Source organism: Salvelinus alpinus, chromosome 25 (genome assembly GCF_045679555.1).
Source record: "Salvelinus alpinus chromosome 25, SLU_Salpinus.1, whole genome shotgun sequence".
Taxonomy (NCBI): Eukaryota; Metazoa; Chordata; class Actinopteri; order Salmoniformes; family Salmonidae; genus Salvelinus; species Salvelinus alpinus.
Genome location: NC_092110.1, coordinates 18397283 through 18424298, shown reverse-complemented (window position 1 = coordinate 18424298; position 27016 = coordinate 18397283). Strand labels below are relative to the sequence as shown.

The 27016-nt window shown below is 41.9% G+C and overlaps 2 protein-coding genes and 1 long non-coding RNA gene across 7 annotated transcripts; 1 reads left to right on the top strand and 2 right to left on the bottom strand.

Moving 5' to 3' along the window:
- Window positions 1-930: 930 nt before the first annotated feature.
- Window positions 931-5699, bottom strand: LOC139553536 (uncharacterized). Its single transcript, XR_011670670.1, has 3 exons — window positions 5151-5699; window positions 1273-1535; window positions 931-1097 (listed from the first exon to the last, which is right to left on the bottom strand). It is a non-coding gene; the product is annotated as an uncharacterized lncRNA (long non-coding RNA).
- Window positions 5700-10708: 5009 nt separating this feature from the next.
- LOC139553534 (ankyrin repeat and SOCS box protein 2-like) lies at window positions 10709-15632 on the top strand. Of its 4 annotated transcripts, XM_071365970.1 has the most exons (9): window positions 10709-10786; window positions 10961-11186; window positions 12468-12637; window positions 12814-12993; window positions 13126-13371; window positions 13563-13734; window positions 13820-14414; window positions 14528-14681; window positions 14888-15632. In XM_071365970.1, the coding sequence occupies exons 1-9, from the start codon at window positions 10768-10770 to the stop codon at window positions 15049-15051; spliced, it is 1926 nt and encodes a 641-aa protein (XP_071222071.1). In that variant the 5' UTR covers window positions 10709-10767; the 3' UTR covers window positions 15052-15632. The 4 variants fall into 4 exon arrangements, with proteins under 4 accessions (XP_071222071.1, XP_071222070.1, XP_071222072.1 ...); XM_071365969.1 differs by lacking the exon at window positions 10709-10786 and having other exon boundaries at window positions 10946-11186; window positions 12838-12993; XM_071365971.1 differs by lacking the exons at window positions 10709-10786; window positions 10961-11186 and adding an exon at window positions 11870-12132.
- LOC139553535 (protein FAM181A-like) lies at window positions 15587-17762 on the bottom strand. 2 transcript variants are annotated; one of them, XM_071365973.1, is made up of 2 exons: window positions 17259-17762; window positions 15587-17158 (listed from the first exon to the last, which is right to left on the bottom strand). In XM_071365973.1, exon 2 carries the CDS (start codon window positions 17075-17077, stop codon window positions 16244-16246), a length of 834 nt encoding a protein of 277 aa, XP_071222074.1. In that variant the 5' UTR covers window positions 17078-17158; window positions 17259-17762; the 3' UTR covers window positions 15587-16243. The 2 variants fall into 2 exon arrangements, with proteins under 2 accessions (XP_071222074.1, XP_071222075.1); XM_071365974.1 differs by having other exon boundaries at window positions 17398-17761.
- Window positions 17763-27016: the final 9254 nt, after the last annotated feature.

Below are 27016 nucleotides of genomic sequence, written 5' to 3'. Positions count from 1 at the left end.
GACCAGGTCGCAAGTTGCAAATGAGAACTTGTTCTCAACTAGCCTACCTGGTTAAATAAAGGTGAAATAAATAAATAAATAAAAATCAGCAACTTATCACCACAAACTATACTATTATAACAGTATTACAACAACCTTAAATACAAATGTAAAGCAACTTTTTAGTTGTGTTTTACTGTTAATGTTTTTCAGGGATCCTCCGTTCTCTGGCACTCGTCTATCAGTCATGTTGCTCTCTTCTCTGTCTGCCCTCTCCTGAATGTATTCCTGGAAATATGGTAAGTAATATAATAAATTGTTAGTTGCAATCTTGCTTTGTGAAATATAATATGATTCAACTATACAAAATCTTTATTTTGGAAGAAATCATGGATAATAATAAATTCTAAATAAAGTGTAAGTATACTTTATAAATGAGAACAAATGGGATCTCGGTCAAGGTAATTACTAATACATAACAATGCAACTAGACATTACCTTTACCATATCCATCATTGTCAGCATGTTCATTTCTTCCAGAGGCCCATAGTGGTGTAAGTAGCACTGTTCTACAAGGTTTTTCACAGCTATAAGCAAGCTACCCACTTCCTCAACCTGACAAGAGAGGTGGAGTGGAGGTTATTGTGACATTATTATTGGTTATTATTGAATTAATGTCAAATGGTGGTGGTGCTCAGACCTGGACTGGCCTTGGTGCATCATCAGGTTAATCTCAGTCTGTTTGTTTTTCTCCTTGGCTCTATCCCACTGGGTAAGTAGTTCAGACAGCTCCCTGTTCCTCATCTCATCTGCCTCAGAGGGAAAGAAGACAACACAGTCTAACCTGGCCGCAGACAATTCATGAACCAAAACAAAATGGTTTATCATTAGCACATATAGAGCACAATGTACATGCATTTCTAAGCATGTATTTGTATGTCTGACCAGCTTGTTGGTGTTGTGCTCCTGCTTTAGACTGTCCAGGCTGTGCTGGCCCTGCTCCAGCTCCTCCATCAGCTGGCCCAGGTGCTCCACCAGATCCTGATGGGTGAGGGACAGGGTCTCAAGGCGTTGGATGATGGGCATCACCAGGGAGTCTGCCCCTTACTCCAGGTGATCTACATTCACAGTCAGGTAAGGAAACAAACATACTTATTGTATTGTACCTCACAACATACACTGTATACCTTGTTTATTAATTGGAAAGAGCACTCAAATGTCTCAATATTTCTTCCAAACAATAGATTTCCAGATCCAGGTATAATTGATTCAACTAAAAGTCAAACAACTTACTCTCTTGGGAGGAAATCTAAAATGTTCATCATGTAGTCTTCATACATTTTGTGCTTGGTCACCTTATCCTTTAAATACTGCTGCCTGTAGAGGTTGGGGGAAAATATGTCAGGTAAAGAGAGTCCAAGATTTCAGGTGAGAAGATTGATATGTCCAATGTCTCTCCAGCTTTTCAGTGAGCTCCTCTTTCTGTTTCAGATCGTTCCGCTTCCTCGCTGCCGGATACTTCTTCAGGGCCCACCGGCGCAGTTGAGATCATAAACCTAGGGGGAAAAGTCAAGAGATGATGTACACATAAGCAGGTTACTACTGTATACAGTGGGGAGAACAAGTATTTGATACACTGCCGATTTTGCAGGTTTTCCTACTTACAAAGCATGTAGAGGTTTGTAATTTTTATCATAGGTACACTTCAACTGTGAGAGACGGAATCTAAAACAAAAATCCAGAAAATCACATTGTTTGATTTTTAAGTAATTAATTTGCATTTTATTGCATGACATAAGTATTTGATCACCTACCAACCAGTAAGAATTCCGGCTCTCACAGACCTGTTCGTTTTTCTTTAAGAAACCCTCCTGTTCTCCACTCAATACCTGTATTAACTGCACCTGTTTGAACTCATTAGCTGTATAAAAGACACCTGTCCACACACTCAATCAAACAGACTCCAACCTCTCCACAATGGCCAAGATCAGAGAGCTGTGTAAGGACATTTAACATTTTACATTTAAGTCATTTAGCAGACGCTCTTATCCAGAGCGACTTACAAATTGGTGCATTCACCTTATGACATCCAGTGGAACGGCCACTTTACAATAGTGCATCTAAATCTTTTAAGGGGGGGGGGAGTGAGAAGGATTACTTTATCCTATCCTAGGTATTCCTTAAAGAGGTGGGGTTTCAGGTGTCTCCGGAAGGTGGTGATTGACTCCGCTGTCCTGGCGTCGTGAGGGAGTTTGTTCCACCATTGGGGGGCCAGAGCAGCGAACAGTTTTGACTGGGCTGAGCGGGAACTGTACTTCCTCAGTGGTAGGGAGGCGAGCAGGCCAGAGGTGGATGAACGCAGTGCCCTTGTTTGGGTGTAGGGCCTGATCAGAGCCTGGAGGTACTGAGGTGCCGTTCCCCTCACAGCTCCGTAGGCAAGCACCATGGTCTTGTAGCGGATGCGAGCTTCAACTGGAAGCCAGTGGAGAGAGCGGAGGAGCGGGGTGACGTGAGAGAACTTGGGAAGGTTGAACACCAGACGGGCTGCGGCGTTCTGGATGAGTTGTAGGGGTTTAATGGCACAGGCAGGGAGCCCAGCCAACAGCGAGTTGCAGTAATCCAGACGGGAGATGACAAGTGCCTGGATTAGGACCTGCGCCGCTTCCTGTGTGAGGCAGGGTCGTACTCTGCGGATGTTGTAGAGCATGAACCTACAGGAACGGGCCACCGCCTTGATGTTGGTTGAGAACGACAGGGTGTTGTCCAGGATCACGCCAAGGTTCTTAGCGCTCTGGGAGGAGGACACAATGGAGTTGTCAACCGTGATGGCGAGATCATGGAACGGGCAGTCCTTCCCCGGGAGGAAGAGCAGCTCCGTCTTGCCGAGGTTCAGCTTGAGGTGGTGATCCGTCATCCACACTGATATGTCTGCCAGACATGCAGAGATGCGATTCGCCACCTGGTCATCAGAAGGGGGAAAGGAGAAGATTAGTTGTGTGTCGTCTGCATAGCAATGATAGGAGAGACCATGTGAGGTTATGACAGAGCCAAGTGACTTGGTGTATAGCGAGAATAGGAGAGGGCCTAGAACAGAGCCCTGGGGGACACCAGTGGTGAGAGCACGTGGTGAGGAGACAGATTCTCGCCACGCCACCTGGTAGGAGCGACCTGTCAGGTAGGACGCAATCCAAGCGTGGGCCGCGCCGGAGATGCCCAACTCGGAGAGGGTGGAGAGGAGGATCTGATGGTTCACAGTATCGAAGGCAGCCGATAGGTCTAGAAGGATGAGAGCAGAGGAGAGAGAGTTAGCTTTAGCAGTGCGGAGCGCCTCCGTGATACAGAGAAGAGCAGTCTCAGTTGAATGACTAGTCTTGAAACCTGACTGATTTGGATCAAGAAGGTCATTCTGAGAGAGATAGCGGGAGAGCTGGCCAAGGACGGCACGTTCAAGAGTTTTGGAGAGAAAAGAAAGAAGGGATACTGGTCTGTAGTTGTTGACATCGGAGGGATCGAGTGTAGGTTTTTTCAGAAGGGGTGCAACTCTCGCTCTCTTGAAGACGGAAGGGACGTAGCCAGCGGTCAGGGATGAGTTGATGAGCGAGGTGAGGTAAGGGAGAAGGTCTCCGGAAATGGTCTGGAGAAGAGAGGAGGGGATAGGGTCAAGCGGGCAGGTTGTTGGGCGGCCGGCCGTCACAAGACGCGAGATTTCATCTGGAGAGAGAGGGGAGAAAGAGGTCAGAGCACAGGGTGGGGCAGTGTGAGCAGAACCAGCGGTGTCGTTTGACTTAGCAAACGAGGATCGGATGTCGTCGACCTTCTTTTCAGGACATCAGGGATAAAATTGCAGACCTGCACAAGGCTGGGATGGGCTACAGGACAAAAGGCAAGCAGCTTGGTGAGAAGGCAACAACTGTTGGCGCAATTATTAGAAAATGGAAGAAGTTCAAGATGACGGTCAATCACCCTTGGTCTGGGGCTCCATGCAAGATCTCACCTCGTGGGGCATCAATGATCATGAGGAAGGTGAGGGATCAGCCCAGAACTACACGGCAGGACCTGGTCAATGACCTGAAGAGAGCTGGGACCACAGTCTCAAAGAAAACCATTAGTAACACACTACGCCATCATGGATTAAAATCCTGCAGCGCACGCAAGGTCCCCCTGCTCAAGCCAGCGCATGTCCAGGCCCATCTGAAGTTTGCCAATGACCATCTGGATGATCCAGAGGAGGAATGGGAGAAGGTCATGTGGTCTGATGAGACAAAAATAGAGCTTTTTGCTCTAAACTCCACTCGCCGTGTTTGGAGGAAGAAGAAGGATGAGTACAACCCCAAGAACACCATCCCAACCGTGAAGCATGGAGGTTGAAACATCATTCTTTGGGGATGCTTTTCTGCAAAGGGGACAGGATGACTGCACCGTATTGAGGGGAGGATGGATGGGGCCATGTATCGCGAGATCTTGGCCAACAACCTCCTTCCCTCAGTAAGAGCATTGAAGATGGGTCGTGGCTGGATCTTCCAGCATGACAACGACCCGAAACACACAGCCAGGGCAACTAAGGAGTGGCTCCGTAAGAAGCATCTCAAGGTCCTGGAGTGGCCTACCCAGTCTCCAGACCTGAACCCAATAGAAAATCTTTGGAGGGAGCTGAAAGTCTGTATTGCCCAGCGACAGCCCCGAAACCTGAAGGATCTGGAGAAGGTCTGTATGGAGGAGTGGGACAAAATCCCTGCTGCAGTGTGTGCAAACCTGGTCAAGAACTACAGGAAACGTATGATCTCTGTAATTGCAAACAAAGGTTTCTGTACCAAATATTTAAGTTCTGCTTTTCTGATGTATCAAATACTTATGTCATGCAATAAAATGCAAATTAATTACTTAAAAATCATACAATGTGATTTTCTGGATTTTTGTTTTAGATTCCGTCTCTCACAGTTGAAGTGTACCTATGATAAAAATTACAGACCTCTACATGCTTTGTAAGTAGGAAAACCTGCAAAATCGGCAGTGTATCAAATACTTGTTCTCCCCACTGTATATTGCTGATAAGGATTCGGCTCTCTTTCTATTTTAGGTTCTATTTTAAACCTATACAATATCTGTATAATTTCACCTGTCCATGGTATTGAAATTCCTTCGCTCATGGTGAGTGGTGTAATGTAACTCACCGCCTGCTGTTTGAGCTATAGCCCTGCCCTCCTCTGTGCAAGGGCTTTGAATTCCTGCTGTTTCTGTGCCAGCTGACGATCCACTTCATCCACCTCCACCTGCTTCTTCAAGACAAGGGTCCTCTATAATGAATTAATTCCTGTCTCCAGGACTCTGCTAGCGGCCTGCATGTGAAATTAGTAGTTAAATTAGATGTGTAATTAATACTTTAAAACTTTTATTTATGCTTTATGATCCCACTGCATTTCACCATCACTGGCCATAATAATTATGCACATCAAATGTACAGTGATGTTAAAAATTATTTGCCCCCTTTCTAATTGTCTCTACTTTCTCTACTTGCATATTTTTGATACTGAATGTTATCAGATCTTCAACCAAAACCTAATATTAGACAAATGGAGCCTGAGTGAACAAATAACACAACAATTACATACTTATTTCATTTATCCAGTAATCAAAGTTATGCAACACCCAATGCCCCTGTGTGAAAAAAGTAATGGCCCCCTTTATAACTGATGGCCCCACTCAATAACTGATTGTGCCAACTTTAGCTGAAATTACTTCAACCAAACGCTTCCTGTAGTTGTTGATCAGTCTCTCACATCGCTGTGGAGGAATTTTGGCCCACTCTTCCATGCAGAACTGCTTTATCTTAGCGATGTGTGAGTTTTCACACATGAACTGTTTGTTTCAACTCTTGCCACAACATCTCAATTGGAATTACAGTAGGTCTGGACTTTGCTAGGCATAATGGGACCCATCTCATCCAAAAAGGTATACTTTTGACTCATCTGTCCATAACATTCTTCCAAGAGTCTTGATGATCTTCCAGGTGCTTTTTGGCAAACTTTAGTCAACTTTTTGGACGAGATGGGTCCCGTTATATCTGGCAAAAACCAAACACTGCATTCCACAGTAAGAACCTCATACCAACGGTTAAGCATGGTGGTGGTAGTGCGATGGTTTGGGGATTCTTTTCTGCCTCAGGACCTGGACAACTTGCCTTACAGAGCAGAATTCATGGTTAATTCTAGTATCAGAGTATTCTACAGGAGAATGTCAGGCCATCCGTCTGTGAGCTGAAGCTGATGCGCAACTGGGTCATGCAGCAATACAATGATCCAAAACATACAATCAAGTCTACATGAAAATTGTTAAAAAGCAACACATTTGAAGTTTTGGAATGGCCTAGTCACATTCCTGACCTAATCCCATTTGAGATGTGGCAGGACTTTAAACGAGCAGTTCGTGCTTGAAAACTTTGCTGAGTTAAAGCAGTTCTGCATGCAAGAGTGGGCCAAAATTCCTCCACAGCGATGTGAGAGACTGATCAACAACTACAGGAAGCATTTGGTTGCAGTCATTGCAGCTAAATATGGCACAACCAGTTATTGTAAGGGGCAATTATTTTTTTACACAGGGGAATTGGGTGTTGCATAACTTTGTTAATTAAATTAATGAAATAAGTATGCATTTAGTTTTTATTTGTAAACTCAGGTTCCCTTTCTCTAATAATAGGCTTGGTTGAAGATCTGATACCATTCAGTATCCAAAATATGCCAAAATAGAGAAAATCACAAAAGGGCAAATACTGTTTCATGGCACTGGCTTATGTTTTGTGTGCAAATAAGATCTAATTAGAAATACTTACCTCTTATAACAGGTGTGTGATTGACATTTTCATCTCTATTTCAGGGGGAATATATAATTCAAATGTTTAATGGCAGTGTAGTGCTAAAATTCTTATTCCATTACAAACTTAACTTAAGCTGCATAATTGTGCAATATAATTTAAATGCAAATCATGATGCATCCAATTCTCATGGGCCTACGATATGATGAGACCTATTCAATAAAAGTTTATCATGACATAAGGATTGTGGCCCAATGGTAGGCAAACCTCTAAGGGATTTGCAAAGCTGAACAGATGAGCTATCATGCGTAATGCATACGATTATAAAAGTTGATTGTTACATACCTAGTTTACTCAAATTGCGTTACAAAAATGTTTTTCATTCTATTTTCCACTTGCAGTTTAATAGGAGGGTAGTCTTTATTTATAAAAGGAAGAGTCCGTATTTGTAGGTGTTGCAACTGAACTTCAATAAGTTTATAAAACTTAGCACTTGCACTTGTTGTGTTCCTGAAAGAATGGTTCCATGCACACGAACAAGAGAGCGACAAAGGTCTTTCCGGATTTGGGTGTACAACTGAACTTGTGTTACATGTTGCCCGGGAACCAGAGGGGAGGCAAGGGGGAATGTGAGGGGAGCGTTCTCCGTTGTCATAGCAACTGCGGGGAGGCGTTCAATTCCACAGATGGAAAGCAAGTGAAATGTACTCCATAAAATGCATACTTGCCTTGATAAGTTGTTGACTGACATTGAGAAATAGTTTGTCTTTGCAATCTAGATAGAACAATTATTGTACATTTCATTTTGAAAATATAGATGTCCGCATGCATGGTCAATAATTGTTAGGTATCCAATCAACTTGATCAGCACCAGCATTTTTCTTGATCCTGTTTTGACTTCAGATAATTTTCCAGATACAATAAGTATGGGTCTAGTTCATTTGACACCAAAAAAATGAGACGCATTTAATATATGTCAGTAGGCTACAGTTTCAGTTTCAATGAAACAAAGTATCAACTGAATATCATTTTGGGTTGCAATTAATGATATGTATTACACCTAGATGACTAGGTGTAATACATATGCATTTGGGTTGCAATTAATGATATATATTACACCTAGATGACTAGGGGCACTGTTTTGAAGCCTCCACACAGCCATTTTGGTACACTCCATTGTAATAACAAATATATACGATTTTGGAAGCTACACCACCGGTCAAAAGTTTTAGAACACCTACTCATTCAAGGGTTTTTCTTTATTTTTACTATTTTCTACATTGTAGAATAATAGTGAAGACATCAAAACTATGAAATAACACATATGGAATCATGTAGCAACCAAAAAAGTGTTAAACAAATCAAAATATATTTTATATTTGAGATTCTTCAAATAGCCACCCTTTGACTTGATGGCAGCTTTGCACACTCGTGGCATTCTCTCAACCAGCTTCATGAGGTAGTCACCTGGAATGCATTTCAATTAACAGGTGTGCCTTGTTAATAGTTAATTTGTGGAATTTCTTTCCTTCTTACTGCGTTTGAGCCAGTCAGTGTTGTGACAAGGTAGGAGTAGAATACAGAAGATTGCCCAATTTAGTAAAATAACAAGTCCATATTTGGGCAAGAACAGCTCAAATAAGCAAAGAGAAACGACAGTCCATCATTACTTTAAGACATGAAGGTCAGTTAATACGGAACATTTCAAGAACTTTGAAAGTTTCTTCAAGTGCAGTCGCAAAAACCACAGAGCGCTATGATGAAACTGGCTCTCATGAGGACCCCCACAGGAATGAAAGACCCAGAGTTACCTCTGCTGCAGAGGATAAGTTCTTTAGAGTTACGAGCCTCAGAAATTGCAGCCCAAATTAATGCTTCACGGAGTTAAAGTAACAGACACTTCTCAACATCAACTGTTCAGAGGAGACTGTGTGAATCAGGCCTTCATTGTCGAATTGCTGCAAAGAAACCACTACTAAAGGACACCAGTAATAAGAAGAGACTTGCTTGGGCCAAGAAACACGAGCAATGGACATTAGTGGAATTTGTCCTTTAGTCTGGAGTCCAAATTGGAGATGTTTGGTTCCAACTGCCGTGTCTTTGTAAGACATCGTGTGAGTGAACGGATGATCTCCACATATGTATTTCCCACCGTAAAGCATGGAGGAGGAGGTATTATAGTGTGGGGTGCTTTGCTACTGACCCTGTCTGTGATTTATTTAGAATTCAAGGCACACTTAACCAGCATGGCTACCACAGCATTCTGCAGTGATATGCCATCCCATCTGGTTTGGGCTTAGTGGGACTATCATTTGTTTTTCAACAGGACAATGACCCAACACACCTCCAGGCTGTGTATGGGCTATTTTACCAAGAAGGAGAGTGATGGAGTGCTGCATCAGATGACCTGGACTCCACAATCCTCCAACCTCAACCAAATTGAGATGGTTTGGGATGAGTCGGACCGCAGAATGAAGGAAAAGCAGACAACAAGTGCTCAGCATATGTGGGAACTTCTTCAAGACTGTTGGAAAAGCATTCCTCATGAATCTGGTTGAGAGAATGATTAGAGTGTGCAAAGCTGTCATCAAGGCAAAGGGTGGCTACTTTGAAGAATCTCAAATATATAATAGATTTTGATTTGTTTCACACATTTTGGGTTACTACATGATTCCATATGTGTTATTTCATAGTTTTAATGTCTTCACTATTATTATACCATGTAGAAAATAGTCAAAATAAAGAAAAACCCTTGAATGAGTTGATGTTCAAAAACTTTTGACCGGTAGTGTATATAGGGCAGCAGCCTCTAAGGTTCCAGGCTGTATCACATCTGGCCGTGATTGGTCCCATAGGGTGGCGCACAATTGGCCCAGCATCGTCCGGGTTTGACCAGTGTAGGCCGTCATTGTAAGTAAGAATTTGTTTTTAACTGACTTGCCTAGTTAAATAAAGGTTAAACAAAAATAAAATAAATTAAAATTAAAATGGTGCAGGATTGCGTAACCGGGTGGAAGCCGGCTAGTGATGGCTATTTAAAACACTGATGGCCTCGAGATAGAAGCTGTTTTTCAGTCTCTCAGTCCCAGCTGATTCTCTGCAATTTTCAGCAAATATCATTTAGCAAGTTGCTAAGCCTGTTGTAAGGAGATATATTGATAAACCTGTTGTTCAGAAAGGCCGTACATGTGACATTTAGAACTTGAAGCCAGGATTTTCCCAATCAAGTGAACATTATGCTAGTTACCGTGGTGTTGGTATGTTTTAGGACGTAGGCCTAGTGGTAATGGTATGAGGTTGGATTACATTTACTTGACTGTAAAGTTAGACAGAAAATAGCAATCAATCTAAAATGAACCCACAGCCTCAACCAGTGTTATTGTCTAAAAATAACAGATCTTGGAAATATGCTTTGCGGAGCTTTGGAAACCGAGCAGAGTAGAAATGGTGTACTGAGACTGTCAGAAAGCGCTTTGGGAATTACATAGATGGAAAAATTCTGCATTACCTGCATAATACTTATGTTAATCCATAAATATGTTTTAGCCTATATGCTTTTTTTAATATACTGTAGAAGGCTTTTGACTTCCCCATAAATAGATTTGTAAAATTTCTAATCAAAGGCATTTCATTTTGGCAGAGTTAATCTTGTTATTTCTGGATGGTGACTGTTTATTTTCTTAAGATTGAGTGATTTATCTTATGTCACAAAAGTTGATGTATGTCACCGGGGACTGTAATTCAAGCTGTTCTATGGGTGATTGTAATACTCCTTCATAACCTCTGCCGTAACCATGCAAGCCTTCAAGACAGAGAGAGGCTTTTAGTGCAGCAGAATCAAGTAGAACCAAACAAAGCTAAAAAATGTCCTTAAAAGGCATCACCACTGCTGGGGCTGCTTGCTCTCTGTCGTCTGGCAGCACAGATAGCTGTTTTCTCTCACATCAACACAGGAGTGACTGGCCCTGAGTTTACTCCACATGCGGAAAACGTATGACTGTATGTTGATGCTGCTTAAGTTTGATACTGCATAAGTTTGTTGTGAGCTCTATCTCTCCCATCTTATTTCGTGACTGTAGGATTTTAAAGGGAAATTCTCACTTCTATGTTTGATGACTGAGTGGAATATTTTGTTTAATGATGAATTCATTCATGCTGTTAACTACCTTCCAGGTCCCTGTGTTGCAACTCCAGGACCAACAGGCTCATCACTGGGCTACGAGGACAACAGGGAAGTGTTGCATAACCTAGTTGTTGAATGCAACATGGTGACCACCAATGGGACCATCCCAGCCAGCCTGTCCAGAACACTATTCCAAAGACAAAATATCGATAACACGGATACCTCTAACTCTCAGACTCACCCCACTGCAATCCACTCATCCTTCAACTCTTTGAGGTGAGCCCAGAAAATGAAGATGTCTTTTAAATGCCTCTGTTGTTCAAAATAATTGAGTGCATTATACTATATCAGATGTGTAACAATCTGCAGGATCAGGTACATGTTATTTCTAGTTAAATAAAGGTTAAATACAATTTTAAAAATGCACGTAGTTACATCAAAGATAAAGGAAGTACAATTCTGAACCCCTGTCACTCTATGGTGGGTTATACAACAGCTGTAGGCATCAAACTCTGAAGGGCATTATGTTGTATTCTAAAGCTGCAGTGTTCAAAGCTTAGACAATAGTCACTTATGCTCATATTGTTAAGATTTCCATGCTGTCAGCATTTTTGCACAAAAGCCATATATTTGGTAAAGAAGGTGCCATTTGACTTCTTTACCAAATGGGATTGGGTTTACAATTTTGTTATAATAACCATAGCATTTTTTTTACATTCTCACGTTATTGACAATTCCAGTAGCATTAACATAATAACAATTTTAAATGTATCATAATATAAAAACACCTGCCAGTTCAGTTCGGAAATGCCATAATAAAAAACTAATGGGGTGGAGAACAGATGCCCAAGGTATCCTGATGCAATTTGCTTTTTATCTTTGAGCGACTGATTCTGGAGTGCCTTGACATATATGGTATAGTAGCCACCACCCCCAACACACACATGTCAATGCAGTCCTAAAATAATCTCTGAAAGCACAGCTGAGCCCTGGCTTTCCTCCCCCCGCTGTTGTCATTGCTCGACCGCTGCTCTGCCCCGTGTGTTCTCTACAACGCGTGTGGATCCGCTAAAATAATGACTAGATTTTGTTATTCTGAGTATCTATCGCAATTTCGTTATGGTGGGAACAAGGGCAACACGTCTTTAAGCAAATTATCGAGCGATGATAAACGATGCGTTGAGCGGCGACGGCAGAACGACATTACGTCAGTGTCAGCGGAGTGAGTATTTTGCTACTTGTGAAGCGCTGGGCAATCGGCCTATCATTGATTTTATTTTAGTTGCCAGTGGTTAGATATATGGTTAGATATAATGGCCATAATGTGTCCTTGTAAATGAAAATATATTATCATTGATGATATAAGACCGACATTTTTCCTTGTTGTCTTTTTTATACACTGAAACAGACTACACAAATTTAGTCCAGGGGGATTCTACTCATTATTTATAAACATTAAAAACGAATTTTATGAGAGAACTTGGTATCATAAACCTGCATCTATTAACCTAGATTCTGCATTGTCTCTTCAAGTAATTTGCCTTCCCTCTGTTGTAGGGATGTAGAGCCAATAGTGTTTGCCATCCAGAGAGGAGATGCTCAAGCTGTGAATGAGCTGTCAGTGGCTGCACCACTCAGCCTGGTGAAAGAGAACAAAGACGGATGGATACCTTTGCATGAGGCTGCATATTATGGCCAAGCTGAATGCATTAAGGCACTGATGAAAGGTACATGTTGAAAGCATAATTTTTTACAGTCTATCAATGCCTTGCCTTTATTGTTGCGGTTGAATTAAATAGACTGGAGGATCATGAAATGGTGGAAAGAAGACAACATATGTTTATATATTATCAAAGCGGTAAATGATGTTTAAGCATTGTGTGTTTACATTTGTGCATTGTAGCCTATGCATATATTTCTCCTCCAGCCCAACCAGGGTCAGTTGACAAGCGCACCCTTCAGGAACAGACTGCTCTGCTCCTGTCAGTTTCCGGTCAGCACTTGTCCTGTGTGCAGTGCCTTCTACAGGCAGGGGCAGACCCCGACATCAGCTGCAAGAACAAAGAGACCCCCCTATACAAAGGTACATCTCTCCACATAGGCTATACCCTGAGAGTGGAAGATAATGATACCTCTGTTTTTAGATAGATGTAGGCCTATTCTAAAGCATGGTATCTTCTGCCAGGCTAACCTAATGTCCTCTGATGCCTTCTAGCATGTGAGCGGGAGAACGTGGAAATAGTGAGCCTCATCCTGTCATTCGGGGCCACAGTGAACCAGAGGTGTAACCGGGGCTGGACAGCACTCCATGAGGCAGTGTGCAGGGACAACATGGAGATCTGTGAGATGCTGGTTAGGGCAGGAGCCACCATTAACCCTCCTAATACCTACAGCATCACACCATTAATAGTAGCAGTCCAGCAAGGACGTGTAGAGGCCCTACGGTACCTCATTAGGAAAGGTAGGGTTCACTGTATGTAGTTCTGTATTGTCTGAGATGACATGTATGGCCACATAATGCATCCATGCTATATGGCTGTTAATGATCACCTTATTGAGACAGACAATGGCCTCTTAAAGTGAATAAGTGATGTGTTCTTATAACAGTCAATCAGTTCTTTGCCATGTCTCTGACGTTGTTCTTTTCCTCAGGTGCTGACGTTAACATGCAGACGTGTGACGGTGCTACAGCCCTGTATGAGGCCAGTAGAGATGGCCACAGGGAGATAGTGGAGCTGCTACTATCTCACAACACAGACGCCAACAAACCCACCAAGACAGGACTCCTGCCTCTACACATTGCTGCTCAGTATGGACACCATGAGTAAGTTAGAATGCACTATATTTCTCTTGTCATGTCTGGATTTTGTATTACTCTTATGTACAGTACTAATGTCCACTTGTTCCAGGATTGTGTCCCTGCTTGTCCCGGTCACCAGTCGGGCCAGAGTTCGCCACAGTGGGATCAGCCCCCTCCACCTGGCTGCAGAGCACAACAGGGACATGGTCACAGCCATACTGCTCAAGACAGGAGCCAACGTCAATGCCACACTATCCCACAATCGCTCCATGCGGTATTCGGATCACCGCACCACACCACTTTACTTTGCCATTGCCAATGGGAGTAGTAAGACAGTAGAAATGTTACTGAAAGCTGGTGCTAATCTGAGCCTGGACCCAGTCAACCCTCTACTAGCAGCTGTAAGACACGGTTGTGCCAGGACTGTCTCTCTACTGCTGGAGCATGGAGCCGATATTAACACAAGTGTCCCAGCCTGTCCTACCACCTTCCCTGGTGCTATTGTACTCTGCATGAATAACCTACCACTTCTCAAGTGCCTTTTGGATAAGGGCTGTGATGCCCAGGCCTGCTTCAGATGTGCTTATGGTTGCGGCCCACACCCAGCACAGGACAGCATGAGCAGCATAGGCGTTGACATCAGCAAATGCACCAATGACATGTCTCTTCTAACCTGCACAGAACCTGCTGTCAGCAAAGTACAGGTAAGGCAAAGTAGGCTCCTATTGCCGTGATCACAATTATTATGGGAACTTGATTTTTCAAGAAGGCATGATGCTCATTATCTTTTCTTTCTGTTCATCCTAATATCCCTTAGTTTTGTGAGTTGATCTCATCATCATCCATGTGTAACTGGGAAGGGCCCATCGTAGACTTGCTGCTGGACTATGTTGGTAATGTTCAACTGTGTGCCAGACTCACCGAGGTCCTGCGCGGCCGGCGGGAATGGCCCAGCATCAAGGCCAAGTCATGTGAGTACATCTAGACACACACACACACACACACACACACACACACACACACACACACACACACACACACACACACACACACACACACACACACACACACACACACACACACACACACACACACACACACACACACACACACACACACACACACACACTCAAACGGGAGGGACAATCTAACACAATTTCCCATGCTGTTTCCTCAGTGTCATCCCGTCCACTGATGCATCTATGTAGGTTAAGGATCCGTGAGCAGGTGGGTGTGTCCAGACTCAGGTCTTTGGACAGACTACCCCTCCCAGACAGACTGCTGCAGTACCTCAGCTTGCCCAGACACAGCTTTGATGACTTCTGCCCTGATGGCAAATAAGGCTTATCAGTGTCCTGTGTTGTGCCTTATAGTATATTACCTGTTTACAGGAGTTTGGGCTGTATTTATGGGTTAGTAATTATTACTTGATAGGGTAAAATGTGTGTAATGGCAAAATAGGTGTGTGTGTGTTGTTTGCACATAGCGTGTGTGTATGGAAGTGAGCTGCAGTTCTGAGTGGATGGGTGACAAATGACAACAGATAGCCTAAAGCCACAGCAGTTGATAATCTCTGAAGAAGTGCAACGAAACTGATCTTAAATGAAACTCAAGGTAAGCTTTTAAAATACCTGTGTCATTTAGATGTTTAGGCCCAGGCAAACAAATGCAGACAATCAGTTTGGTGGTTTATGGAATGTACTTGTATATTCAGCACTAATTTTGTAATATGCTTTTAAAGTGGGTTTTCAACAGACCTTGTGCAATGAGTGTAGGCCTATATAATAGTCCAGTTGTTGTTGTAATGTACTGTAAATGTCAGTGCCAAAATGTATGATCCTGTATTGGAAAAGGTGCTGGAACCAAAGAAAAAAAATCGAAACATCTGCATTTTATTTAAAAAAATAAATGTAATTTCTCCATTTCACAAGTATTATTTACAACAGAAAATATCCAGAAATTCTGGGGGGGGAAACGTCACTGTCAGTCTGTTTACCTTTTGTGGAAAAATATCAGTGAACTACAACAAGTCATTTAGATCAATTCGTTTTTAAATCAGTGTATTTAAGAAATATATAGCCTACACAAACACCATGAGGTAATCAACATACAAGCAGACCTTTCCCTCAGCATAGCTGATCACAAATAATCAAAGAATGGACAACCTCGAATGTCACTCCAATCCTATACCAACACATGTGAAGTATAGAATTAGAGAGAAGGATGATGAAGTATAGTCTACATTTTTCAGTTTTATACAGTGCTATGATTTTATCATGAATTCCTCTTAGATTTTATGGAAGCCAAGTGGTAGGTAGGCTAAAGTTGCAGGTCTTCCAAGCAGAAATAGCCTATTTGGTCTGAAAGACTTAAGTGCTTATGACTGACTACTCTTAAAAAAAGAGAAATACCAAGTTTTAAATAGAAACATATGGCATTGCAAAGTCAACGAATTAATATTTACATCTTCATTGTTGCTTATTTAAATGAAGAATTGCGTATTTCAATTATATTTATACGTGCATAATTGTGTTTAAATGAAGCCAAACACGCTGAAAATTGATGAGGGGACCGTGGGTTTAGTCGGTATGGGTTTGACCACGACATGCGTTTGGTTATTATGTCCGTGTGCCATATCAGGCATTTCAATTTCAGCCACTGTGGCTTTTCCCCAGAGTCCCACAGTTGAGTGGGGAACAACTATGTGACTCTGGAAGACGTGGTGTCCATGGTACTGAAACGGACAGCAACCGCACACACTGACGTTGTGAGAGACCAAGTCCACGTTGAGCGGTTCTTTTTCGACAGAGCCAAGTCGATTGGATTGAAACAAAGTCGGTTTTGGTTCCTGGTGATTTTTTATTTTTTTTTCAACCCTATTGATTCGGGTCACACCGTGGCTCTTTTTCCATCCATACAGTGAAGGTTCTGTATTGGTTTGGGCTAAACGGGGTTCCTCCCAAAACGATGCAGGGAGTTGACGTTTCCTCATGGGTACCTGATCTTGCTTGCTGTTAGCACTGTCTGCAATTGGGTTCTGACCCATCCTTACGTTCTCCTCGTCTTGCGCACCCGAACCCCCTTTTTCATTGATGGGCGTCATGCTCTGATGAATTGTCTCCAAAGAATACGCGCTAGACTTGTCCACCAGGGCTTTGACGATGCCAGACTCCGCGGACCTGTGTGTGTGGCATCTGGGCATCCGAGAGTATTTCTGAGAAAAACGCTTGAGCTGTTTCTGCAGGTATTTCCTGTGGTCCACAGAGCGCCTGCAAGGGGCTGACTTGTCTAGAGCCGCTTTGATGTCACTGGATGCCAAGTTTACAAAGTTCAGTAACGTTTTCACTTCACTGTCTGCACTTGCCATTTTAAACAGTGTGAAAGTGTAAATCGTTTAATCCATACTACCAAAAAAGTCCATGCAAATGATATTCTTCATCTTAAAAATCTGAGGAAAAAGTGAATGGCATAAGACTTTAGAAGCATGCGCAACCAAATTTGTTAGGGTAAATGGAAAACATATTAAGAACTTAATATAGCCTACTTACATTATTCGTTGTTCATGAAGAATCCCTCAATAATTACACAATTACGCATGATAAAACAATAATTCGCCTACACAATTGCGCATAGCCTAAAAAAACGTCGGTTGCAAGTTATCCATTCATATCCACAAATAGAACGTACCATGTCCCCTGTTGAGGATTCCCATTCCTGTCTCTATCCCAGACGCAGTCTGACTGCTTCAACAAGTTGAATGTATATAAACTGCTTGTAGTTATGGTGCTTTCCTTGAACCAATCAGCGACCCCAGGCCCCTCACAATGCTCCCCAATCAGCCTCCAAGCGCCACAGTATTGAATTCTTTGCCATCACAAATTGTTGTCATGGAGATCCCTCAAGAAAAGCAGCTAATATATGCAATATTTCTGCCCGTCTTCCGCGCGCTCATGGAACACCCATACAATAGTTTATCCAAAAGTTTACATATTTCCCGTAGCATTATTATTCTGACTAGGCTGAAATGGACATGCATCATCACTGCGAGACAACATTGGTTACATTCAACTGTTTTGTTCTAGACTCCCACCTCCTAGAGTGATGTCAGATGTAGGATTTGGTTAGGGGGTGATCTAAAGAGCACATATCCATGGAAAGGGGGCTTGAGCGCTCAAGAATCTTGTCTTTCTATTTTCCCCCTCAATTGAGCGACACAAAAGCTGAATTACTCATTCAAACCTCGCGGGACAAAGGGAAAGGAGCTGGATAGCACTCCTGCATTTGTAGTCAAACATTTAGAGACTTAAATCGAGTCGTCATGAAGGAGAAAGAGTTGGACAAAGCCCATAGAATTGCCATCAGCAAACATTTTCCTGTGTCATATTAGTGGGTCTCCATAGCTCCTTCTGGCCGGCGAACAATAGCACAAGTTTGCACACTCGAATACTGTCACCCTGCCAACGGCAACAAGCGCCCAAAACAGGACAATCCCTGGAGAAAGCAGGCTCCGCGGGGAAGGTTGCAATAGAGGAGGAAAAAGGGACTTGTGAAATGCTAATTGAGCTCCATCCCCCTATTGAAGAAAAAATATTACCTTTCGTTCCATTGAACTAGCTCCTCTTGGCAGCAGTGTGGCATGAGATGTGAGGAAACCGTTTGTCTGGTAAGTAACCAACACCACACGCCTATATCCACCATACCGCTTCGCTGCCCTCAGCCCTGACCGCAAGACGTTGTTTAAGCGCACCTGTAAAGGACTATAATATTCATATTTATTGACTTTTCAGAGTCAAATGCACTGTGTATCTATTACATGTTATAGGCGTATCATGTTTTATAACTAATAATATACTAACGTGTTATTTCTCTCAGAATATGTAGCCTGAACTACTTCTATAATGTCTGAATTACATATACAGTGGGGAGAACAAGTATTTGATACACTGCCGATTTTGCAGATTTTCCTACTTACAAAGCATGTAGAGGTCTGTAATTTTTATCATAGGTACACTTCAACTGTGAGAGACGGAATCTAAAACAAAAATCCCGAAAATCACATTGTATGATTTTTAAGTAATTAATTAGCATTTTATTGCATGACATAAGTATTTGATACATCAGAAAAGCAGAACTTAATATTTGGTACAGAATCCTTTGTTTGCAATTACAGAGATCATACGTTTCCTGTAGTTCTTGACCAGGTTTGCACACACTGCAGCAGGGATTTTGGCCCACTCCTCCATACAGACCTTCTCCAGATCCTTCAGGTTTCGGGGCTGTCGCTGGGCAATACGGACTTTCAGCTCCCTCCAAAGATTTTCTATTGGGTTCAGGTCTGGAGACTGGCTAGGCCACTCCAGGACCTTGAGATACTTCTTACGGAGCCACTCCTTAGTTGCCCTGGCTGTGTGTTTCGGGTCGTTGTCATGCTGGAAGACCCAGCCACGATCCATCATCAATGCTCTTACTGAGGGAAGGAGGTTGTTGGCTAAGATCTCGCAATACATGGCCCCATCCATCCTCCTCTCAATACGGTGCAGTCGTCCTGTCCCCTTTGCAGAAAAGCATCCCCAAAGAATGATGTTTCCACCTCCATGCTTCACGGTTGGGATGGTGTTCTTGGGGTTGTACTCATCCTTCTTCTTCCTCCAAACACGGCGAGTGGAGTTTAGACCAAAAAGCTATATTTTTGAATCATCAGACCACATGACCTTCTCCCATTCCTCCTCTGGATCATCCAGATGGTCATTGGCAAACTTCAGACGGGCCTGGACATGCGCCTGCTTGAGCAGGGGGACCTTGTGTGCGCTGCAGGATTTTAATCCATGACGGCGTAGTGTGTTACTAATGGTTTTCTTTGAGACTGTGGTCCCAGCTCTCTTCAGGTCATTGACCAGGTCCTGCCGTGTAGTTCTGGGCTGATCCCCCACCTTCCTCATGATCATTGATGCCCCACGAGGTGAGATCTTGCATGGAGCCCCAGACCGAGGGTGATTGACCATCATCTTGAACTTCTTCTATTTTCTTCTATTTTCTAATAATTGCGCCAACAGTTGTTGCCTTCTCACCAAGCTGCTTGCCTATTGTCCTGTAGCCCATCCCAGCCTTGTGCAGGTCTACAATTTTATCCCTGATGTCCTTACACAGCTCTCTGGTCTTGGCCATTGTGGAGAGGTTGGAGTCTGTTTGATTGAGTGTGTGGACAGGTGTCTTTTATACAGGTAACGAGTTCAAACAGGTGCAGTTAATACAGGTAATGAGTGGAGAACAGGAGGGCTTCTTAAAGAAAAACTAACAGGTCTGTGAGAGCCGGAATTCTTACTGGTTGGTAGGTGATCAAATACTTATGTCATGCAATAAAATGCAAATGAATTACTTAAAAATCATACAATGTGATTTTCTGGATTTTTGTTTTAGATTCCGTCTCTCACAGTTGAAGTGTACCTATGATAAAAATTACAGACCTCTACATGCTTTGTAAGTAGGAAAACCTGCAAAATCGGCAGTGTATCAAATACTTGTTCTCCCCACTGTATCTTAACTAGTCCAGCCCCTGGTATGAAGAGTTGATCTGCTCGTGCTGTCGGCACTTGGAGGCAACAGGACCCTATTTTCCATCTCCTCTTCTTCGTTCACCTTTCTGTTAATCTCAAAGGCCAATTAACAATGGTGCACCCCTCCCCTGCCCTGTCGACCTACTCCTGTGCTTTTGAAGTGACTGAGAAAGAGAGAGAAAGAGGAAGTATAGTGGCACCAATAAATCCTACTGTGTCCCTGTATCCATGCCAGTTTGAATAAAAAAGATGAAGGCGAGGTTTGTATTTTCAGATTGTATGTGTGTCTAATGGGATACAGGCAAGAGTAGATTGTAGAATAATAAAGTTCTGAACCCCATCAGACATGGGCTCCCGGGAGCACAGCAGTCTAAGGCACTGCATCTCAGTTCTAGAGGCGTCACTACAGACCCTGGTTCGATCCCGGGCTGTATCACAACCGGCCGTGATCGGGAGTCCCATAGGGCGGCGCACAATTGGCCCAGCGTCGTCCAGGTCAGGGGAGGGCTTGGCCAGGGTAGGCCGTCATTGTAAAATAAGAATTTGTTCTCTTAAGGATAGTACCCTTTTTTTCAACTTTCGCCTAACATGACATACCCAAATCTAACTGCCTGTAGCTCAGGACATGAAGCAAGGATATGCATGTTCTTCATACCATTTGAAAGGAAACACTTTGAAGTTTGTGGAAATGTGAAATTCATGTAATTAATATAACACATTAGATCTGGTAAAAGATAATACAAACAAAATATTTTTGTTGTTGTTGTTCCTTCATCTTTGAAATGCAAAAGAAAGGCCACACTTTCAGAGGTCTAGGTGTAGTTTAGAGTTTGGCCACCAGATGGCAACAGTATGTGTGCAACGTTTCAAACTGATCCAGTGAAGAATTACATTACTGCACAATATTTGTATCAAGTCTGTCAGGAGTTTGCCAAAATGTGCCGAATTGGTCAATTGATTCATTTTCAAGTACATAACTATAGAGAACATACAAAAACGCTATGGTAATAAAAAAATCATGTTTACACACTCCCAGGAATGTCATACATGATGGATCATTAGCTTATACACTACACTTTCACACATCTAGATGGCTGGGTAGGGTGGGTGTGGAGCCAGACACAGCAGTGGGGGTCAAACTATAGACCCCAGTTCCTACATTTGAACATAAAAATGGATTCATCAAGCAAAACTATGCAACACTTTATCTCTGGGACCCTCAGGATGACACATCAGAGCAAGATTACTGAATGTACATTATTTACCTTCAGAGGTGAATGTATCAACCAGTTGCCATGATAAAAGTTTTTGTTGTTGTTGTGCACACTCCTCAAATTATAGTATGGTATTTGTTCACTGTAATAGCTACTGTTAATTGGACACTGCAGTTAGATTAACAATAGTTTAAGCTTTCTGCCCATATAAGATATATGATGTCCCGGAAAGTTGGCTGTTGTATACAACATCATTCTAGTCACATTCGCACACTTTGAAAACAACCGTCCCGGTTTAGGGACACCCATTCCGTAGAGGTTAACCACTTCAACCTCCCTGGTTCTTGGTTGCCAATAGGCCACTTTGTTGACAGCACAAGTCTCCCCCTTGCCCCTTGCCCTCTGACCCCCAACCAGCTCTGCTCCCAGACCCAGCAGCTGTCTCTCTGGGACTCTCACCAGCACTCTAATTAGCATACGGCACATCCACGTCACACACTCCAGACTGAGGTACTTCCACACCCCAAAATCGTTAACATATTACGGTAACAGTTTACATTATGACACGTTATGACACAATTACTTTAGTATTGACATTGTATTCACTTGTTATTTATGTTCATGATATCAAATCCAAACACATATTGTATCATATTAATATGGTGTTTTTAGTATTCAAGGCTCTAATTAGCCACTTAACCCCATCATTTTCATGTGTTGATGCACAAGTATTCATCTATTTTGGTAAGTTGGGGCGGCAGGTAGCCTAGTGGTTAGAGCATAGGACCAGGAACCGAACGGTTGCGAGTTTGAATCCCCGAGCTGACAAGGTAAAAATCTGTCATTCTGCCCCTGAACAAGGCAGTTAACCCACAGTTTGTAGGCCATCATTATAAATAAGAATTTGTTCTTAACTGACTTGCCTAGTTAAATACAAGTAAATAAAAATCACATTATCCTTACATTATCATCTCTTTGCCACTAGATGGCAATAAACCTCTACACAGTCTAGAATACTGTAATGAGGACAAACAAGTCAAGGCTGTAAAAAAGCTTTGTTTAAAACAATAACACATTGGGGAACCATAGTTACTTTTGAAAGTGTTATAATTACTTAAGTTTATGTATCCTTACTTTATGTTATGCACAGGTGATTAAAAAGGATTAAAAATGTATTTTACAAGAAAGTCCTGTCACAAGATGACCAGTCTTTAGTGAGAATAAGTAATTCATTCTATAGTCTACACATTCTATAGTCTACACATTCTATAGTCTACACTGTAGACTACACTGTATGGCACTGTTATAAGATAATGATAACCAATCTATCCTGATTAGCAAAAGACAATCTATCCTGTGTGATGTTTGTCTCTATGGAGCATGTGGATGTGAAGGATGGTGTTATGGCAGGTGTTATGGCAGGTTGCTGCAATCAAGTGGCGTCAGCAGGACAGGAAGTGGATGATGTACAGCTTCCTTCTTGTCAGTTAATCGATACAGGGATAGGATAGACTGGAGGAGAGGATAGAGGAGCAAAACTACTAAACAGCTCCCTCAGGAGAACTCTAACCATCCAGAGAAGACATGTTTATGCCAACAGTTAAGACTTCAGATTAAATGTAATCCTCTCTGGACATGCCCTCTTAATAGTAGGAAAACACAGTTACATACTGTAGGCTACAGTTGAAGTCGGAAGTTTACATACACCTTAGAAAAATACATTTAAACTCAGTTTTCACAATTCCTGACATTTAATCCTAGTAAAAATTCCCTGTCTTAGGTCAGTTAGGATCACCACTTTATTTTAAGAATGTGAAATGCCAGAATAATAGTAGAGAGAGTGATTTATTTCAGCTTTTATTTCTTTCATCACATTCCCAGTGGGTCAGAAGTTTACATACACTCAATTAGTATTTGGTAGCATTGCCTTTAAATTGTTTAACTTGGGTCAAACGTTTCAGGTAGCCTTCCACAAGCTTCCCACAATAAGTTGGGTGAATTTTGGCCCATTTCTCCTGACAGAGCTGGTGTAACTGAGTCAGGTTTGTAGGCCTCCTTGCTCGCACACGCTTTTCAGTTCTGCCCACAAATTTTCTATAGGATTGAGGTCAGGGCTTTGTGATGGCCACTCCAATACCTTGACTTTGTTGTCCTTAAGCCATTTTGCCACAACTTTTGAAGTATGCTTGTGGTCATTGTTAATTTTGAAGACCCATTTGTGACCAAGCTTTAACTTCCTGACTGATGTCTTGAGATGTTGCTTCAATATATCCACATAATTTTCCTACCTCATGATGCCATCTATTTTATGTGCACCAGTCATCTATTTTAAGTGCACCAGTCCCTCCTGCAGCAAAGCACCCCCACAACATGATGCTGCCACCCCCGTGCTTCACGGTTGGGATGATGGTGTTCTTCGGCTTGCAATCCTCCCCCTTTTTCCTCCAAACATAACTATGGGAATTATGGCCAAACAGTTCTATTTTTGTTTCATCAGACCAGATGACATTTCTCCAAAAAGTACGATCTTTGTCCCCATGTGCAGTTGCAAACCGTAGTCTGGATTTCTTATGGCGTTTTTGGAGCAGTGGTTTCTTCCTTGCTGAGCGGCCTTTCAGGTTATGTCGATATAGGACTCGTTTTACTGTGGATATGGATACTTTTGTACCTGTTTCCTCCAGCATCTTCACAAGGTCCTTTGCTGTTGTTCTTGGATTGATTTGCACTTTTCGCACCAAAGTACGTTCATCTCTAAGAGACAGAACGCGTCTCCTTCCTGAGCAATATGACGGCTGCGTGGTCCCATGGTGTTTATACTTGTGTACTGTTGTTTGTACAGATGAACGTGGTGCCTTCATTCGTTTGGACATTGCTCCCGAGGATGAACCAGACTTGTGGAGGTCTACAATTTTCTTTCTGAGGTCTTGGCTGATTTCTTTTGATTTTCCTATGATGTCAAGCAAAGAGGCACTGAGTTTGAAGGTAGTCCTTGAAATACATCCACAGGTACACCTACAATTGACTCAAATTATATAATTTAGCCTATCAGAAGCTTCTAAAGCCATTACATAATCTTCTGGAATTATCCAAGCTGTTTAAAGGCACAGTCAACTTAGTGTATGTAAACTTCTGACCCACTGGAATTGTGATACAGTGAATTATAAGTGAAATAATCTGTCTGTAAACTATTTTTTGAAAAATTACTTGTGTCATGCACAAAGTAGATGTCCTAACCAACTTGCCAAAGTTATAGTTTGTTAACAAGAAATTTGTGGAGTGGTTGAAAAACAAGTTTTAATGACTCCAACCTAAGTGTATGTAAACTTCCAACTTCAACTGTATATAAAAGACAAACGTGTGAAAAACAAAAATGTTTTGTTCCCCAGAAGACAGAATGCATTGCATTGCTGCAGTATACTTGTTGACTGAATTTATCTTCATCAAAAATAACTTGGATAATTGGTTTGGATGCCAGTTAAATTTCATGAAGCCAACAGCATTCTTAAATGCCAGGTCTTGTGTCTAACTTATCGCTCATGACAGAAAGGGCTGCGAGCTCTGTTATTTATACTGCACTAGTCAGTAGAGCTTGAAATGCCAACCCTTCCCTCTGGCCACCTCCTTATAATGAGCAGATTGCTTGTCATATAGGCATATAACAACCGTGCTTTGACTTGATTGGATTGTTTTTAAATACCATGAAGGAAATATTAAGCCTGAAATTGGATTTTAAAAATGTTAATTAAATACTGCATCAAAAATAATTCCCCTTTGCCACTGCAACAGAAAAAGCAATAGAGTGTGATGTGCTGTGCAAATAGTCATACCATCATGGTTCATAAATTAAAGTCAACATTCCTTTATTACCATAAGTAGTCTTTTTCCCATAATGTTTAGTTGGCACAGGAATGGATGCTGGTGTGAGGATAGTAGATTAGACATCATCAAAGGCCCAATACAGGCATTTTTTTAAATCAATATCAAATCATTTCTGGGCAACAATTAAGTACCTTACTGTAATAGATTTCCATTGCAAAAAAATATTAATCAAGCAAGAATTTTGCTAGGATTGTCTGGAAGTGTTCTGAGTGGGGAGGGGAAAACTGAAAACTAGCTGTTTTTGGCAGCGAGGGCTGAACTATTAACCAATTTACCGCATTGTGATGTCACTATGAGAAGCAAAAACTCCCACCCGTTCAAACCTGCTGATTAGAAGGTCCTGTGTAGATTGTATTTTCAACCAGCAACTATCCAGAAATAAAAATGAATCCCCAAAATGTGATTTTCCTGTGTTTTATATATATTTCCACACTGAGGTTGGAATAATACTGTGTAATTGTGAAAATGATTATAATGCCCTTTTGGTGTAAGACCTGTTTGAAAATACTGTCTGTAATTTTAACCAGTTTTAGTGAGATGGAGTTTTGGCCTTCAATGGTAACATCAACATGCTGTAAATTAGTTAAAATCTCTTAAGGATCCGCCCCCTTTTTTCAATTTTCATCTCAAATGACATTCCCAAATCTAACTGCCTGTAGCTCAGGACCTGAAGCAAGGATATGCATATTCTTGATACCATTTGAAAGGAAACACTTTGAAGTTTGCGGAAATGCTAAATTAATGTAGGAGAATATAACACATTAGATCTGGTAAAAGATAATACAAAGAAAAAAACATGCGTTTTTTTGTACCATCAAAGGCCATAATGTATTATTCCAGCCCATGTGCAATTTAGATTTTGGCCACTAGGTGGCAGCAGTGTATGTGCAAAGTTTTAGGCTGATCCAATGAACCATTGCATTTCAAAAAAAAATATCAAGATGGTCCAAATGTGCCTAATTGGTTTATTGATACATTTTCAAGTTCAGAACTGTGCACTCTTCTCAAACAATAGCATGGTATTATTTTACTGTAATAGCTACAGTAAATTAGACAGGGCAGTTAGATTAACAGGAATTTAAGCTTTCTGCCAGTATCAAATATGTCTATGACCTGGGAAATGTTCTTGTTACTTACAACCTCATGCTAATCACATTAGCCTACGTTAGCTCAACCGTCCCGCAGGGGACCCACAGAAGCTGTAGAGGTTTTAATAGACCAATGACTAAAAACGTTCCAAACATCTCTGCCAATAATGGCACATTTTCAGTTTTCCCCTCCCCACTCAGACCACTCCCAGACAGTGATAGAAATTGCCCTTTGAATGACAAGAGGGGACAGCTGATCAGGGACATTAGTGTAAATAGTCAACATTTTGTTCTAGAAAGGAAATACTATATCATGGGTTACTTTTAGTCTTACACCATTGCAAGCCCACCCAATTCAGTGGGCAATTTAACTTGATCCCGTATTGTTAAATTGACATCTGTTGGCTCACATTTGTGTCTTGTTGTCTGTGTGTCTGATTTCTAGATGATTTACTATCTTGTATGGTATTGTTTTAGTGCATCATTACATGCTCAGCACTGTTCTTCTTTATTAGCTTTGACAAACGCAAGAAAGGAGTTGATGCTTACTATGTCCCAAAGCTGGTAATTA